Source organism: Panonychus citri, unplaced genomic scaffold (assembly GCF_014898815.1).
Source record: "Panonychus citri isolate SS breed McGregor unplaced genomic scaffold, ASM1489881v1 Contig00077, whole genome shotgun sequence".
Taxonomy (NCBI): Eukaryota; Metazoa; Arthropoda; class Arachnida; order Trombidiformes; family Tetranychidae; genus Panonychus; species Panonychus citri.
Genome location: NW_026515482.1, coordinates 1,732,317 through 1,746,342, shown reverse-complemented (window position 1 = coordinate 1,746,342; position 14,026 = coordinate 1,732,317). Strand labels below are relative to the sequence as shown.

Below are 14,026 nucleotides of genomic sequence, written 5' to 3'. Positions count from 1 at the left end.
ATTTAAATTATCAGGACTACACAGAGATATTTATACTAGATTTACCAGATTAAATTGTTTACAATTAATCACCTTGATTTAAGATCATATCTCAAATATTATTAACATTACCATCATAACCAAATTGAATTCATTTAATCAATGACGCAATTCCTGAAAACTTGTTTCATTAATCAACTAGCGAGAAATATTAATTGTTAAAGATTATCTTATTCCAATATAATAATTACCACTGATAATGATCGTTACAATTGATTAAGATTAGTTTTTAAGCTTGATTGATATGATGACTGAGGCTCAGTTGATTTAATTGTTTCTTTGTGGAAACGTATTATTCAAGGATATCAACAATTACTTAAATTAAATTTATTGAAAAAAGAAAATGATTAACATTATTGTTACTCTAAGTTTAATTGTTTGGGTTAATTGTGAAAATGTTTATTCGCCACCCGAACCAATTGAAATTGATACTAAACGAACTCCTTGTGAATTAATTGAATCTCGCAATTTTATTTGTGATCAACATTGGATCTTGACTGATGATGGTTACATTTTAACCGCTCACCATTTAATTAATCCAGTTCTGGTTTCAGCAAATATAACAACAATTAAACCAGTAGTACTACAACACGCTCTTCTCGGATCAGTTAATCATTTCCTGATTAACGCTGAAGGTGGATTTGCCTCTGATTGGACTGACGAGCAATCGATTGAAGTTAATTTAGCAATCGAAGGGCGTAATTTACCTTACCTATTAGCTAATTTAGGTTATGATGTTTGGATAATTAATTCGAGAGGTAATAAGTATTCACGAAATCACACTTGGCTCGATCCTGATTCCAATTCAGAATTTTGGAAATTCTCATATGATCAGATGATCAGTTACGATGCTCCAGCGACAATTGATTACATTTTACGTGAAACTGGACATGGTGAGTAATTTGTGCAACTTAATTGTTGATCTTTCGATTCTAAATTAATTGTGGTCGTTCATTAACAGAGACTTTGGCCTGGATCGGCCATTCGCAGGGTAGCATGGTGCTTTTTGGTTTTCTTTCAGAGAAACCCGAGTATTCAGCCAAGATAAAACCTTTTATCGCCCTCGCACCGGTCACAACCGTAGGTCACATTAAATCACCGATTAGATATATAGCCGATATACCGTTAATCAAGTCAATCGCTACTCTAATTGGAGGGGAACTTAATCTTCCTGAAACTTTGATTAACCTTTTCGCTAATCGAGTTTGCGAATGGACTGGAATCAAGGGAATTTGTACTTCGATTTTCTATCTCTTCGGTGGTTACGATCCTCAACAGTTCAATACAACTCGTCTTCCGCTTTACATTGCTCATGGTTTCGAAGGCACTTCCTGGTGGAATCTGGTTCACTTTGGACAGAATATTAAAAGTAATCGATTCGCTAAATTTGATTTCGGACTAATTGGTAATCTCCGTAAATATGGTTCATGGAAACCACCACAATATAATTTAGCTGAAATCGACTCCAAGAATATTATATTAATCTCTTCACCAAGCGATCCATTAGCTGATCCAGATGATATTGAACAATTGCGAAAATCGTTACAAGGTAAATTTATTGTCGATAATTTGTTCACAATTAATCCGATTTTGTTTGTTTGATTTCGATGTTGATTCTTATGTATTTTAATTTGTTTCTTTTTCTTCCTTAGTTCCTATCACTCAATTCATTGTTTCACAACCAAAGTTTTCACACTTGGATTTCATCTGGGGAAAAGACGTTTATTCAAATGTTTATAAAATGCTCGTTAAATTGTTGAAAGATTTTAGTTAATCAATCAATCAATTTAACTCATTTGCTGTCATTTCCAACCTTCGATTTGATTTAATTCATGAAATACTTCCAATAAATTATATAGCTATTTAATTTTTCATTCAATCAGTTGATCTCAAAATTTAATTTCTTTGAATACAAGAAATTATTAGTTAATTGTTTGGAATTTTTTACTTTTGTCTATTTTCACCGCAAAAGTGGCTATTTATCCAGAAGAAAATCGGTAACCATGTGATTCTTGTTGAGATTTAAAAACACGTTTAAGTGAATTTAATTTCTTGTTGTGATTTGTTTAATTGTTTTCATTGCAATTCTTTTAATTCTTTGTCTTATTTAATTGTTAAGTGTTAATTTTGTTCTGATTGAAGATGACAAAAGGATTTCATAGTAAGTATTTTTTGCCTTTTGGATGACGTTTTAGTTTTTCCAATCGCACCTTAGCTTTTCCTATGGATAAGTCTCACTGTTTACCTTTTTATTTATTATTGTGTTTGCTTTTTTTTTTGTTTTTTCTTTCTTCAGATAAACAAAGTAAGCGTATGCTTGCAAAAAGAAGGTACAAAGTTGAGAAAAAGGTTAGAGATCATAAGAAAAAGTTGAAAAAAGAGGCAAGAAAATCAAACCTACGAAGGCGACAACCTAAAGATCCTGGAATACCCAATAGTTTACCTTTCAAGGATGAGGTTATTAAAGAAATGCGTAGTTCCGTTGCTAGAGAGAAAAATTCCCGTTCAGCTGCTCGAGAGGAATTGAAAAAAGTTCGAAAACAAGGTAAAGAGACTGAATTCTTTCGATCTCGTGGTATTTTCGACAAGAAAGATAGACTCTTTTTGCTGAAGAAGCAAATTCTAGACGCTGCCAAAGCTGTTCCAAAGCCATCAGCAAGTGGATCACAAACTTCTTCTACTCCATCGACAAGTGAACCATCAACTTCAACATCTTCTCTTTCAAATTTAAAAAATTATCACAAAGAATTTCAGAAAGTCGTCGAAGCTTCCGATGTACTCATTGAAGTTCTAGACGCTCGTGATCCACTTGGCACTCGATGTCCTGACGTTGAAAAGGCTTTAATTGCCTCAGGATCGGAGAAAAGGTTAATTCTCCTTTTAAACAAAGTTGATCTGGTTCCGAAAGCCAACCTGGAGAAATGGATTAAATATCTTAAAAACGAATTTCCAACTTTACCATTTAAGGCCAGTACACAGAAGCAGAAAAATCATTTATCCAGAAACAAGAAAAGTGTAATGCAAACAACGGAAGGACTTTTATCCTCTTCGAAAGGATGTGGAGCAGCAGAACTATTAAGTTTATTAAAGAATTACTGTCGGTAAGTTTTCGACAATTGACATCGCCATCGACTCATTGATTGTGGTTAATTTTACATCTTTTTGTTTTGAATTTTTCAGGAGCGAAGGAATAAAAAAATCGATTACCGTTGGTGTTGTTGGATTACCAAATGTTGGTAAAAGCTCTGTGATCAATACTCTCAAGTGTAATCGAGCTTGTAATGTTGGTGCTATTCCTGGTGTCACCAAAGTCGCTCAGAAAGTTGTTCTAGATAAAAACATCGATCTATTTGATTGTCCTGGTATCGTTTACGCGAGTGCCAAACATTTTAAGAATGTCATTGATAACGACAAGACTTTGGCTTCTGTTCTTGCTCTTAGAAATAGTATTCCCTTTGATCAATTAGATGATCCCGTTCAACCAGTTGAAGCGATTCTTAGTCGGATTAAGAAAGAGGACTTGATGATCTTGTACGTGTTACCAGACTTTACCGATTCATCTGATTTCTTAGCTAAAATTGCAAGAAGATTTGGTTTCCTTAGGAAAGGAGGAATTGTTGATACTGAAGCAGCAGCAAAGAAAATTCTTAACGATTGGAATTCTGGTAAAATAAAATATGTCACCGAACCACCGGAAAAATATGAGATGTCTTCTCATGTTAGTGCTGAAATTGTATCCAAAATGAGTAAAGGATTTGATATCGATGCTTTGATCGCTGCTGATGATGAAGAAATGGCCGACGATGATGATGGCGATTCAGGAGCGGGTGATGAAGAGGAGGAAGAAGAGGATGATGATGAAGGCGAAGATGATGAAGATGAAGATGAAGATGACATGATTGATGAAGAAGATGATGTAGATGATGATGAAGATGAAGATGATGAATGATCAAATTAATCTCTTTTTAATCATCTAACAGGCTTCATCTTGTCAATCTCCTAAATCTTTAAATGTATCATCACACTTGTAAATCTAAATATTGAACAATAATCAATATAACAATCTTTGTATTATGATTATTGAGGTGATAAATTAAAATATTTTCGGATTAATTTCCTTAATTATCTGATAAAGATCAATTAATCTATAATTATTTTAGTTAATGACTTGCTTTTTATTGGCAAGTTCAATAATCGGTGAATATTAATAATACTTTCACCCTTGATTGTCTCTAAACCATCAACAGTAAATTGTTGAGGGTTAAAAGGTAAGATAATTATTATAATTATCTTTGGTTAATAATATAACCAAGAAGGTCAACAATTGAATTAAGTTCAATGTCCTTTTTGATTGTTGTTCATTGTTGGTTTCCAATGGAAACTCTGATATTTGTTTACTTTTTGTTACAAATGTTTTATTTCATTGAAAAAGAGTAAGAGATTTGGTAGAGAGAGAGAGAGAGAAGCAATTTACTAGGAATTAAAGGTGAGAAAGAGAAAATCAATTGTTTCGATTGTTGTGATTTAGAAATGAGCTACAATGTCGATATTGAATCAGTCAAATCAAAGTATTTCCTCTAATTGTGTTCGTAACAATGATGACCCTTTATTACCTCCGGTTAGACGAACTCGACCAAGTTCATCAAGTGAAAGAGGCTCTTGGGGTAAAGTGTCGACTTCTCAACGAAAGATGAGTCTTGATGTTTCCAATCAAGAATCGATTAAATCAACAGGTGGACAATCACGAAGAATAGAAAAAGAGAAATACTGTCCTCGATTATCACGAACTTTTCGTTCTGTAGGTGGTGACACAACAATGGAGGTCAATTTATCTAATAAATTCAAAGATAAACCAGAGAGACAAAGTGACCTAGTCAAGATCATAAGGTTAGTATGATTATAATAATATTCGTAAATCTTGAAGGTCCCATTTTTTTTTTGCTTCTCCATTTTCGGTGATAGATACAATGACAATTTCCCCGGTGATGACCCATTGATCCTCGAAGGAACCTTAATGTTAGAAAAATTTGACCAATCAATTGAATCCATTGACCAACAATCAAGTCAATCTTGGATAACACTGATTGATTGTAAACTAAAACTTCAACGTCTTTTACTTGAAAAAATTAAATCAATTGCGGAGGAAGATTGTATCACCTTAATCCAAGATGGACGATCGTATATAAGACAAATTGAAACAATTTACACGGAAGATCAATACAAATTAGAGACAGCCGGTAATCTAATCAATCTAACAGAGAAAGATCGTAAAGTGGCCTTAGATGATTTCATGGGGACAAGTAAAAAGCGTAAAAATTTACCCAACGAGACACAGAAACGATTCAATTCTTGGGTCGCCGATCTGAACAATTGTCAACGTCTATTGAACATAAACTATCGAGTTCCAAAGGAGCGATTAACAGTTCTAATGGTTGAACAAACTGCGAGTAAATTGGAGAAAATTAAATTAACAATATTACACTGGTTATCCTTGACTCTAACAATTAACATGAAAATAATGTCAATCTATTGGGATCATCTTCCATTCGAGACATTGAATGATGTTTTCGTTGCTTGTTTAACCTTCAATCAAATTTGGGAAAGTGAATCAATTGATCCGATTACAATATTATCATCAACCCAAGCGGAATCAGCATCAGCCCGAATCTCATTTCTCATTCAAAGTGAGGCCAAAAAAATAACCTCAGCCAAACGGAAAGTAAATAATAACAAGTTTAAAGTAAACAAGGAAACAATTAACACCAATGAAAGTGATGTCAACCCGACGATGACCACGACAGTTAAATTGACCGTTGGGAATCAAGTATCGGCCAAAGATATTTCATCCACCCCACCGTCAGTGTCTTCTGTGTCCACCCCATCCTCTTCACGACAAACTGTACTTCCGCCAATAGCTCGTATCATTGGTAAAACAATTAAAGACGAAACCGGATCAACATCTGATTATTATACAAACAGTGTAACAAGCAACGAGTCAATTGTTGATAAAAGTTATCATAATATTGCCTCAGGTGAAATGATTGATTTACCTTCTTACCTTTCAATTGTTTTATCTTCATCTCAAAGAATTGTCCTTAAATTGTCATTTATATTACAAACTGCTTCCAATGGTTTATCATCAACACTATTTAATTCAATACCAACAATTAAATCATCAAAACTTTCAAACAATTTACAAGGTAAAAAGTTAATCAACTCACCAAGAGCAACTTGGTCTAAGGTTAACAATTTAAACGCTTCCAGTGGTAACAATTTAATTTCTAGTTCAACTAATTGTTATGATAATTTGTATTGGCCAATATTTTGGAAAAATTTCACCCAACAATTAATTGATAATATTCTGTTTGCTCAGAATAATTTACTAATTGGTTCATTATCATCACCAATTTTTTTCACTCCGATAAGTTTTCAAAGGCTTATTCAAGAATCGTTAACTAATTGTCTCAATGAAGCCGATTTCCCTTCCGAAGCAATTAGTGAAATTAAACAAATTAACGATATATTAAACTACCATTTAACTGATCAAATTTGGTTTAAACGTAAGTCGTTAATTGTTGATTTCTATTTGACTGTTGATTAATTTTATTATTACTCTTTTCTATCAACAGTTTATTTGGACATTTATCAAATTAATTCTGATCGTTGTAATCAAGTTTTCGGGCGCAATGAAAGTATAACTTATGTTCCTGAGGCTGTCAAGTTAATTAAGGAATTAATTTCAATTGTTCATCAAGAAACTAATTGTACATCTTTTCAAATTTACCAAATTTGCTCAATTAAACAAATTGATTCACTGTTGAGGTTAATGATTAACCATACGAACAACATTTCCAATAGAAAACCAATTAAAGATTTGATTGAGTTTTACAAAGAGATTCAGGTTTGTAATTAATTGTTAATACCATTTGATTGTTAATGTAATTGCTAATTGTTATCTCCAAATAGACTCTCGATAAACCGATTAAAACTCTACAATTAGATGAACAATCAACTTCTAATGAGATATTGAGTTTACTCAATAATCTAATTGAAACATTGGAATCAAAAGTAATCACTGGATTACAGAAATTAACTTTACAAACATTTGCTCAACGAATTGGACAATCAAAGGGTAAGAACAATTTAAATTATCGATTACAATTTAATCAATTGGTTGAATTTTTTTCTTCGCTCTCAAGGTAATCAAAGTGATCCAATTGTCCCTTATGTTAAACATTTAATATTGGAACCAAATCTTGAACTATTAACTGATTGTTATCGATCAAATCATATTAGTAGACTGAAATGTTCAATGATTGGACTTTTTGCCAAAATAATTTACCAAATTGTGATTAACGATGGACTTAATAGTCAACTAAGATTAACGAGACATTTACGATTAATCATGAAACAGGAAATTGTTGATTTTATCCACGATTATGATGGTTGGTTTAAAAGTAATCATCAACAATTAGACGAGATTAATGATCTTCGACAATTAATTGACGAATCAACTAAATCTAAAGGTGAATGTTCACTTTTCAAACGATTCAACCGCATCTATCCGATTGCTAATAATTGGAATCAACCTCAAACAATTAACAATCTAAATGATTTACAAAGATGTGGATGTTTTTTTTAAAACCATAATCAAAGTGGAAAACTGATTTGTTAATACATTTGTAAATTCTGATAATTTGTTTGGAATAAAAAATCTTTTTTTTTCTTTCACGAAATCAATTGTTTTGATTGATTGTAGAGATAAAATGACCGATAGTCAATCAATTGAGAAATAATTGTTTTTTAGTTTTATATATCGAGCAGGGTTTCCAAAATGATATTTTTTTCTCTATAAATATTAGCTTGTGTCAATTGTAAAATGCGTTTGTTTATGTTTTGTTTCAAATTGATTTTTGTTGATCAATTGAATGGTTATTAATGAGAGATTAGGCTTTTATAATCGTGAGATGTTCAATGATTCTTTGAGCATGAAGTTCCTTAAAGCCCATAGAGCATTAACCACATCACCGTGATTGCCTTCACCATTTGCTAACCAATGGGTTGGTAATTGATCTCTATTTGGTAATATTGTATTTTCCGGGGTTCCGTTAAATTGTTGCTCATAATTGCTGACATGTCTACAGTCGGGTCGTAAGCGTTTTATGTACTGGACAAAGGTGCTTGAATGAAGAAGGCGGGTTGGCTTTGGAGGTGATAATGCAAAAAGAGGGTCGGCTTGAGTGACTTGAGCTTGTTGCTGTTGGTTGGCTGTGGAAATAAAAATGAGATGTTATTAATTTGTGATTCCAAAATTTAAAAAATTTGCTTACTTTGAGTGTTTTTGCCCCAATAAGATGACATAGAGTCATTTGAATGACCGTTGATTCCAAGGGATACACTCGACAAACCACCAATATTGTCGTATAAAGATAAGACGGGCGGAGGGGTTGATCTTACAGGATTTACACCGAGAACTGAGAGGGAAAGAAAATCGAGAACAGATTAATTGAAGTTGATCAAGCGATTTGTTGTTTAACCATTACGATGAAAATAAACTTACCCGATGTTGCAGATTGGTTAAATGGTCGATTGTTATTATTGCCGAAATGATTAAGCGAAGTTGAAAATGATGGAGCGGTTGATGACTTGCGACCAGGGATGAAATTTCTAAGAGAAAAAAATTAGAATTAATCAGATCATGAGATGTAAATTTAGATTTGCATAAATAAACTTATTAGATTAGATGTTGACTTACTTGCTACGGTTTTCGGGAGGGATATGCTTAGGAATTTGTTTGTTTACATGAATTTCTTTACAATGACGAACGAGTCGATAAATTGACGGAAAAGGCCTAATGAAAAAAAAAGGTAAAATTATTAATTCCATTTGGTAAACTTTAATGTCAAAAAAGAATAGACGAATTAAGCAACTTACGTAGCTCCTTTTTTAACGCGGGCACAACCGTGAAAGAGACATTGGAAAACCGCATCTTCTTTGTCTTTAAGTTCACCATATGACCTCCAAACGTGACCATGCGGCTCGGAGTTAAGATGATCATATAAATCATTGGGATCTTCAAATTGGTAATCACATTTATTTTCCCAGTGACATTCGTAGACAAGTTCAAAACCCATTGGTGATTGTGAGAATAGTTCTAGCCTTTCAGCTTCACGAGCAGCTTCTCGCGCGGATTCTTCATTCTGTTTTTGTGCTCTTCTTTCATATTCTTGTTTCGTCTCCAGAGGTAAATTTTTCCATTCATTTCCAATGATTCGACTAACATCTCCGAAGCCACAATCAGGATTCGCTTGGATAACCGATTTTCTTACTTCACCAGCGAAAATTATATAACCAGTGACAATACGTTTACTTCCTTTTTTCCGGCTCATAAAAGGAGTCGATATTATTGGTGTTTCGGATATTATGGATGATACATCATTGGATTCTTCATTCTCGGTGTCAATTGATGGCCGGAATGAAGTAAGTGGAGATGGAACTTCGTTGAGGTTTGCCAATTGACCTTTTTTCAATAACAAATCACTTTTTGTTGGAATAGATTCACTTCTAGAGATTGCCAATGGTTTTCGAAATATAAATTGCTCATCTTCAGCTACTCCAGGCTTGAAAGGTGTTGTTCTTTTGAGATTTATTGGTAATTTGATAAATTTTTTCTCATGTTCATGATACTTAAGCTCACAAACATAAATATCTTGTTCAGAGATTTCAGTTGGACGCCGAGTAATATAATCTTTAACTTCCAAAACTGAACATTTGTCACAAATACTTAAAAGTGGATTGGTATCTCCAATTGAACTTAAAAACACTTCTTGAGGATAAAACATGCGAGATGTTGCTGAATGAAGTTCTCGTGGTTGAACAAACCAAGGACCATGGAAGAAAGCATTACCATCTTTGTCGACCCACATTCGATCAATTCTACAAATGAGATTTCGTCCATTATCTGTTCTCACATAACAACAGTCACCCAATTTGTAAGAACCTGAAGGGATAGTAAATTGTTCATAATAAATGGCACCTTCTTCTATCGGTAGACCATCTCCAGGCTCAATTATTATGTTGGGTCTTTCAATGTCTAAAAGTTTAGGTCCATCATCGTCGTCATATTCATTGACATTGGTTGTTGGTTGTTCATCTTTGGATTTGTCTTGTTTACCATTTTTAAAGATGGATGGTACTCTTATCATGGGTGAATGTGTCTCTCTTGGTATCAGGGAATGGTTATTAAAGTAAAGCCAAACTTTAATTTTCTTAAATGTTTTGGTACGAGTAAAATAGCGAGATTCACAAACGTAAACATCACGATCGTCAAAACCTTCTGGTTTCTGTTTAAAGTAATCTTTTACAAACATGATGAAACATTTCCCCACAACTTGAGAGAGAAGAGCATTATTGTAGCTGTCACTTTTGAAAACTTCCTTTTCCAAAAACTTTTTTGATGCGATATGATAAGTTTCGTAAGGACGGTAAAACCAACATCCATAAATCCATATTTGACCAGTAGGATCTTTCCAAAGTTTTGAGATGTTAATTATATGAGGGTCCATTCCTTTTTCTCTTGGCTCAATGTAGACAAAATCACCTGGTCGGTAAACTTGATCATTCAGAGAAACTTCAGCAATACTTTCAGCTGATGTTCCACCACTGGGATCAGCATCTTTATCTTCTGCTTTAGATTCTGCTTCAGCTTCTTGATTTTCAAAGGGTAATTTTTGCGATTTTAATGCATCTACTTGTGTGTTCAAATTGGTCTCGGTAAAATTGAGTGCACTAGATTGTAATACTTCCCCATTTCGACAGAGTTCATTTCGTAAACGAATAAAGTACAATTGCAACTCGACCGAATCCTCGAAAGCTTGAGAGTCACTTCGTGAAGATCGTCGAGTCCTTTCGAATACATCGAACATATCTTGTTGGAATCTATCTAATCGACGATATCTTCTTTTTTCGAGATTCTTTTTGATCTGGTCCAACGTTAAAGGACGACTATAAAAGAGAAAATTTCACAAAATTATTACGAAATTGGTCATTTTTTTCGATAGATTTTTACTAACCGTTCATTCGGATCCGCATTTTTGGCTTCTTGTTCAGATAATTCGATAATCGAATCACTATAGCATCTTCCTTCTTCATCCTGAAAGAAATAAAAATAGTTAATAAATGAATAAGTTAATTTCTACATGATGACTTACTTGATGGTTATAAACGGAGATGAATAGATTAGTTAGCAAATCTTGAATAACTGCTCTTATATTTGGTACTCCTTGACTTTCATTCTCAATTAGCTCTAATTTAGTTTGAAGAGCTACATGCTGCAGGGTTAGCGCGTCCTTGTACAATTGTGAATCGGGTTCATTATATTTACACGCGTTATCAAAAACTAAAACTAAATCGGAAAGCAGATCATCTAATGACTCATAAAGATTATCCTTGAGTCGCATACCGATTTTACCCAAATCCAATGGGCTTTTAATTACATCATAATAATCTGGATAATCTAATCTGGATGGAAGCTTCATGAATATCGAAGACAATTGACGACCAGTTTTAGGGTCATTATAATTAATGATTGCATCATAAAGTACTTTTAATTTAGGTTGAATCAAATTGGTAGATTTTCGAGATCTGAAAGAAAATTGGAATTATAAAAATGGAATTAATCAAAATTATTGGATCAAATAATAAACATACCTTCTGACTTTGGGAATATAAGCACCAAGCTCGGCGAGTTTTCCATTCAATAAAGCCTCAAGTGTTTCAGCATCTCGATAAATTTGAGAGCCTTCCTCATTGTACTGTTTACAGTTGTCAAACATTTGCTTCAAATCAGCAATAAAAGCATCTTCGGTTGCATATTGATCAGATCTCACATTTACTTGAATTGTTTTCATATCAATTGGATTTTCGATTATCTCATAATAATCAGGGTAATCTTTCTTGGAAGGTTTTTCCATAAATAGCTCACAGATTTGACGATCTTGATCATCAACATAATTAATTAATGTTTTAATTATGAGTTTCATACGTTTTCTCAAACCAGGATCAAAATCAGAATTGGTACGACGAGCTCTTTTAAGCTCATGATTTAAAGCATTTGTTAAAGTTTTTGGTTTACGACCTCTACCTCGACCAACTCCACTAGAACTATCTTCATTGTCGGTATCACTAGAATCAGATTCTTTGCCTTGGTAATTGACAAGTTCCTTGGCTTTTGCTTGCATTATTTTTTGTAATTTACATGCATCCTGAGAAAAGTAAAAGAAGTTAAATTAATGATTTAAATTTATAAAAGAAAAGGTGAATATTTACCTTAAAAATCTTGGAATCAGGTCGATTATACTTTTTAGCGTTCTCGAACATGGTATTCAAATCATCTACAACCTCGACGGTGGAACGATAAAAGCGCATCTAATAAGATAATAATAAGGAAAATTAGTCAAATCAGTGAAGAGTTTTGAAAGTGATGAATATGATTTACCTTAATTTTAGATTTAATTTTAGAAAGAGACATTGGATGTTTAATTTCTTGATAATAATCAGGATAGAATCGGCGATTTGGTAGACGCATAAATGGATCTGAAAGGGCAATTCCTTGAGCACTTGTATGTGACCTGACAGTTTCATAGAGTTGCCATTGTGGATTAGCATCTGCATCTTCTGGATCAGATTCATCTTGTTCCTCATTAATTGTGTCTTCGTTGTTGATTGGCACTGGAAGGGGTGTTGATGAGATAGAAATTGGCTCTAAATCATCATTTTCATATTTAAGAGCAGCAGTAATGCTTGACCATTTTTGACAAGATGAAAGAGATTTTCTTGTTCTTATTCTTTCACTTGATTTAGATGATTTTCTCTGGTCAATTTCTTGTTTCTTGTTTAAAATTATTTTACGTAAAGTATTAGCATCCTTGTAGATTTGTGATCCTGGTTCATTGTAAGTTTTGGCATTTTTAACCATGAGTAATAAATCTTTCTCAAGTTCAGTTAGACTTGAATAACCGGCACTTTGAATCTTTTGGGCAATCATTTTCAGGTCTATTGGATCATGAATTATTTTATAATAATCAGGATACTTGGTTTTAGAGGGTAACAATTGGAACATTGTACACAAACTGCGACCATCATCAACTGTTGCTGTCATCACCGAGGCAAACAGTTCTTCAAGTGGACTGTCTTCCTCAATTGAACTTTCACCACCTTGATTACTAAAAGAGTCACAATCACCAACATTAATGGTTGAAGATGAATCATCGGGTAAATTATCACCACCCAATAATTCACTTTTAGAATCATTGTATAGAATCCATAAGTCACAAGCATCTTGATATTCTTGGCTTTCAGGTTTGAAATAATTTTTGGCATTATTAACCAATAATTCAATGTCCACAGTTAACTGATCAACATCTTCATATTCCTCAAATTTAATCTTTTGCTGGATACGAGACAAATCAATCGGAGCCTGGACAACATCATAATAATCAGCTTGATTTCTTCTCTTAGGTGTTCGGATGAATGTTTCACAAATCAACCTACCATCAATTTTATGGTTTCTTATGATGTCATATAATTCTTGACAAATCTCAGTCTACAAAAAAAAGAGAGGGAGAAAAAAGAACAAAAAATACATTAACAAAAAAATACATAACCATCAATGTTAGAGAGAAAATAGAAAGACATATGAGTAGATACACATAGAAGAAAAAAAGACAAAGGGAAAGAAAAAAGAAAGGGAAAAAGAAAGGTAAAGAAGGGAATATACAAGAGAATGTAGAATATGATTATTGTTGAAAGAATATGATTAAAATTGTCAACTTACAACATCTATTTTTCGCTTCTTATTACTACCCTCATCAGAGGTTTCATCAAGACCAAGTTTTCGTTTTCTGGGCATAATACAATTTGCCCAAAAAAGAATAAAAAAGAATAGAAAATGCGAAAGAAAAAATTGAAACAGAAAATCAGACCACCA

General features: G+C 33.2%; 4 protein-coding genes across 5 annotated transcripts; 3 read left to right on the top strand and 1 right to left on the bottom strand.

Annotated features, from left to right (window-relative positions):
- Nucleotides 1-113: 113 nt before the first annotated feature.
- On the top strand, nucleotides 114-1,918 carry LOC128386994 (gastric triacylglycerol lipase-like). The gene is made up of 3 exons (XM_053346130.1): nucleotides 114-932; nucleotides 1,001-1,588; nucleotides 1,692-1,918. The coding sequence occupies exons 1-3, from the start codon at nucleotides 383-385 to the stop codon at nucleotides 1,811-1,813; spliced, it is 1,260 nt and encodes a 419-aa protein (XP_053202105.1). The 5' UTR covers nucleotides 114-382; the 3' UTR covers nucleotides 1,814-1,918.
- Nucleotides 1,919-2,047: 129 nt separating this feature from the next.
- LOC128386990 (guanine nucleotide-binding protein-like 3 homolog) lies at nucleotides 2,048-4,173 on the top strand. The gene is made up of 3 exons (XM_053346125.1): nucleotides 2,048-2,200; nucleotides 2,336-3,140; nucleotides 3,220-4,173. The coding sequence occupies exons 1-3, from the start codon at nucleotides 2,182-2,184 to the stop codon at nucleotides 3,986-3,988; spliced, it is 1,593 nt and encodes a 530-aa protein (XP_053202100.1). The 5' UTR covers nucleotides 2,048-2,181; the 3' UTR covers nucleotides 3,989-4,173.
- A 208-nt stretch (nucleotides 4,174-4,381) lies between these two features.
- LOC128386983 (uncharacterized) lies at nucleotides 4,382-7,695 on the top strand. The gene is made up of 5 exons (XM_053346117.1): nucleotides 4,382-4,926; nucleotides 5,002-6,599; nucleotides 6,669-6,940; nucleotides 7,006-7,171; nucleotides 7,239-7,695. Exons 1-5 carry the CDS (start codon nucleotides 4,580-4,582, stop codon nucleotides 7,679-7,681), a joined length of 2,826 nt encoding a protein of 941 aa, XP_053202092.1. The 5' UTR covers nucleotides 4,382-4,579; the 3' UTR covers nucleotides 7,682-7,695.
- Nucleotides 7,696-7,824: 129 nt separating this feature from the next.
- Nucleotides 7,825-14,009, bottom strand: LOC128386981 (protein polybromo-1-like). Of its 2 annotated transcripts, XM_053346114.1 has the most exons (12): nucleotides 13,874-14,009; nucleotides 13,130-13,642; nucleotides 12,536-12,601; nucleotides 12,367-12,465; nucleotides 11,749-12,302; nucleotides 11,250-11,682; nucleotides 11,112-11,191; nucleotides 8,974-11,043; nucleotides 8,795-8,890; nucleotides 8,600-8,706; nucleotides 8,370-8,513; nucleotides 7,825-8,307 (listed from the first exon to the last, which is right to left on the bottom strand). In XM_053346114.1, the coding sequence occupies exons 1-12, from the start codon at nucleotides 13,946-13,948 to the stop codon at nucleotides 7,994-7,996; spliced, it is 4,551 nt and encodes a 1,516-aa protein (XP_053202089.1). In that variant the 5' UTR covers nucleotides 13,949-14,009; the 3' UTR covers nucleotides 7,825-7,993. The 2 variants fall into 2 exon arrangements, with proteins under 2 accessions (XP_053202089.1, XP_053202088.1); XM_053346113.1 differs by having other exon boundaries at nucleotides 12,536-13,642.
- Nucleotides 14,010-14,026: the final 17 nt, after the last annotated feature.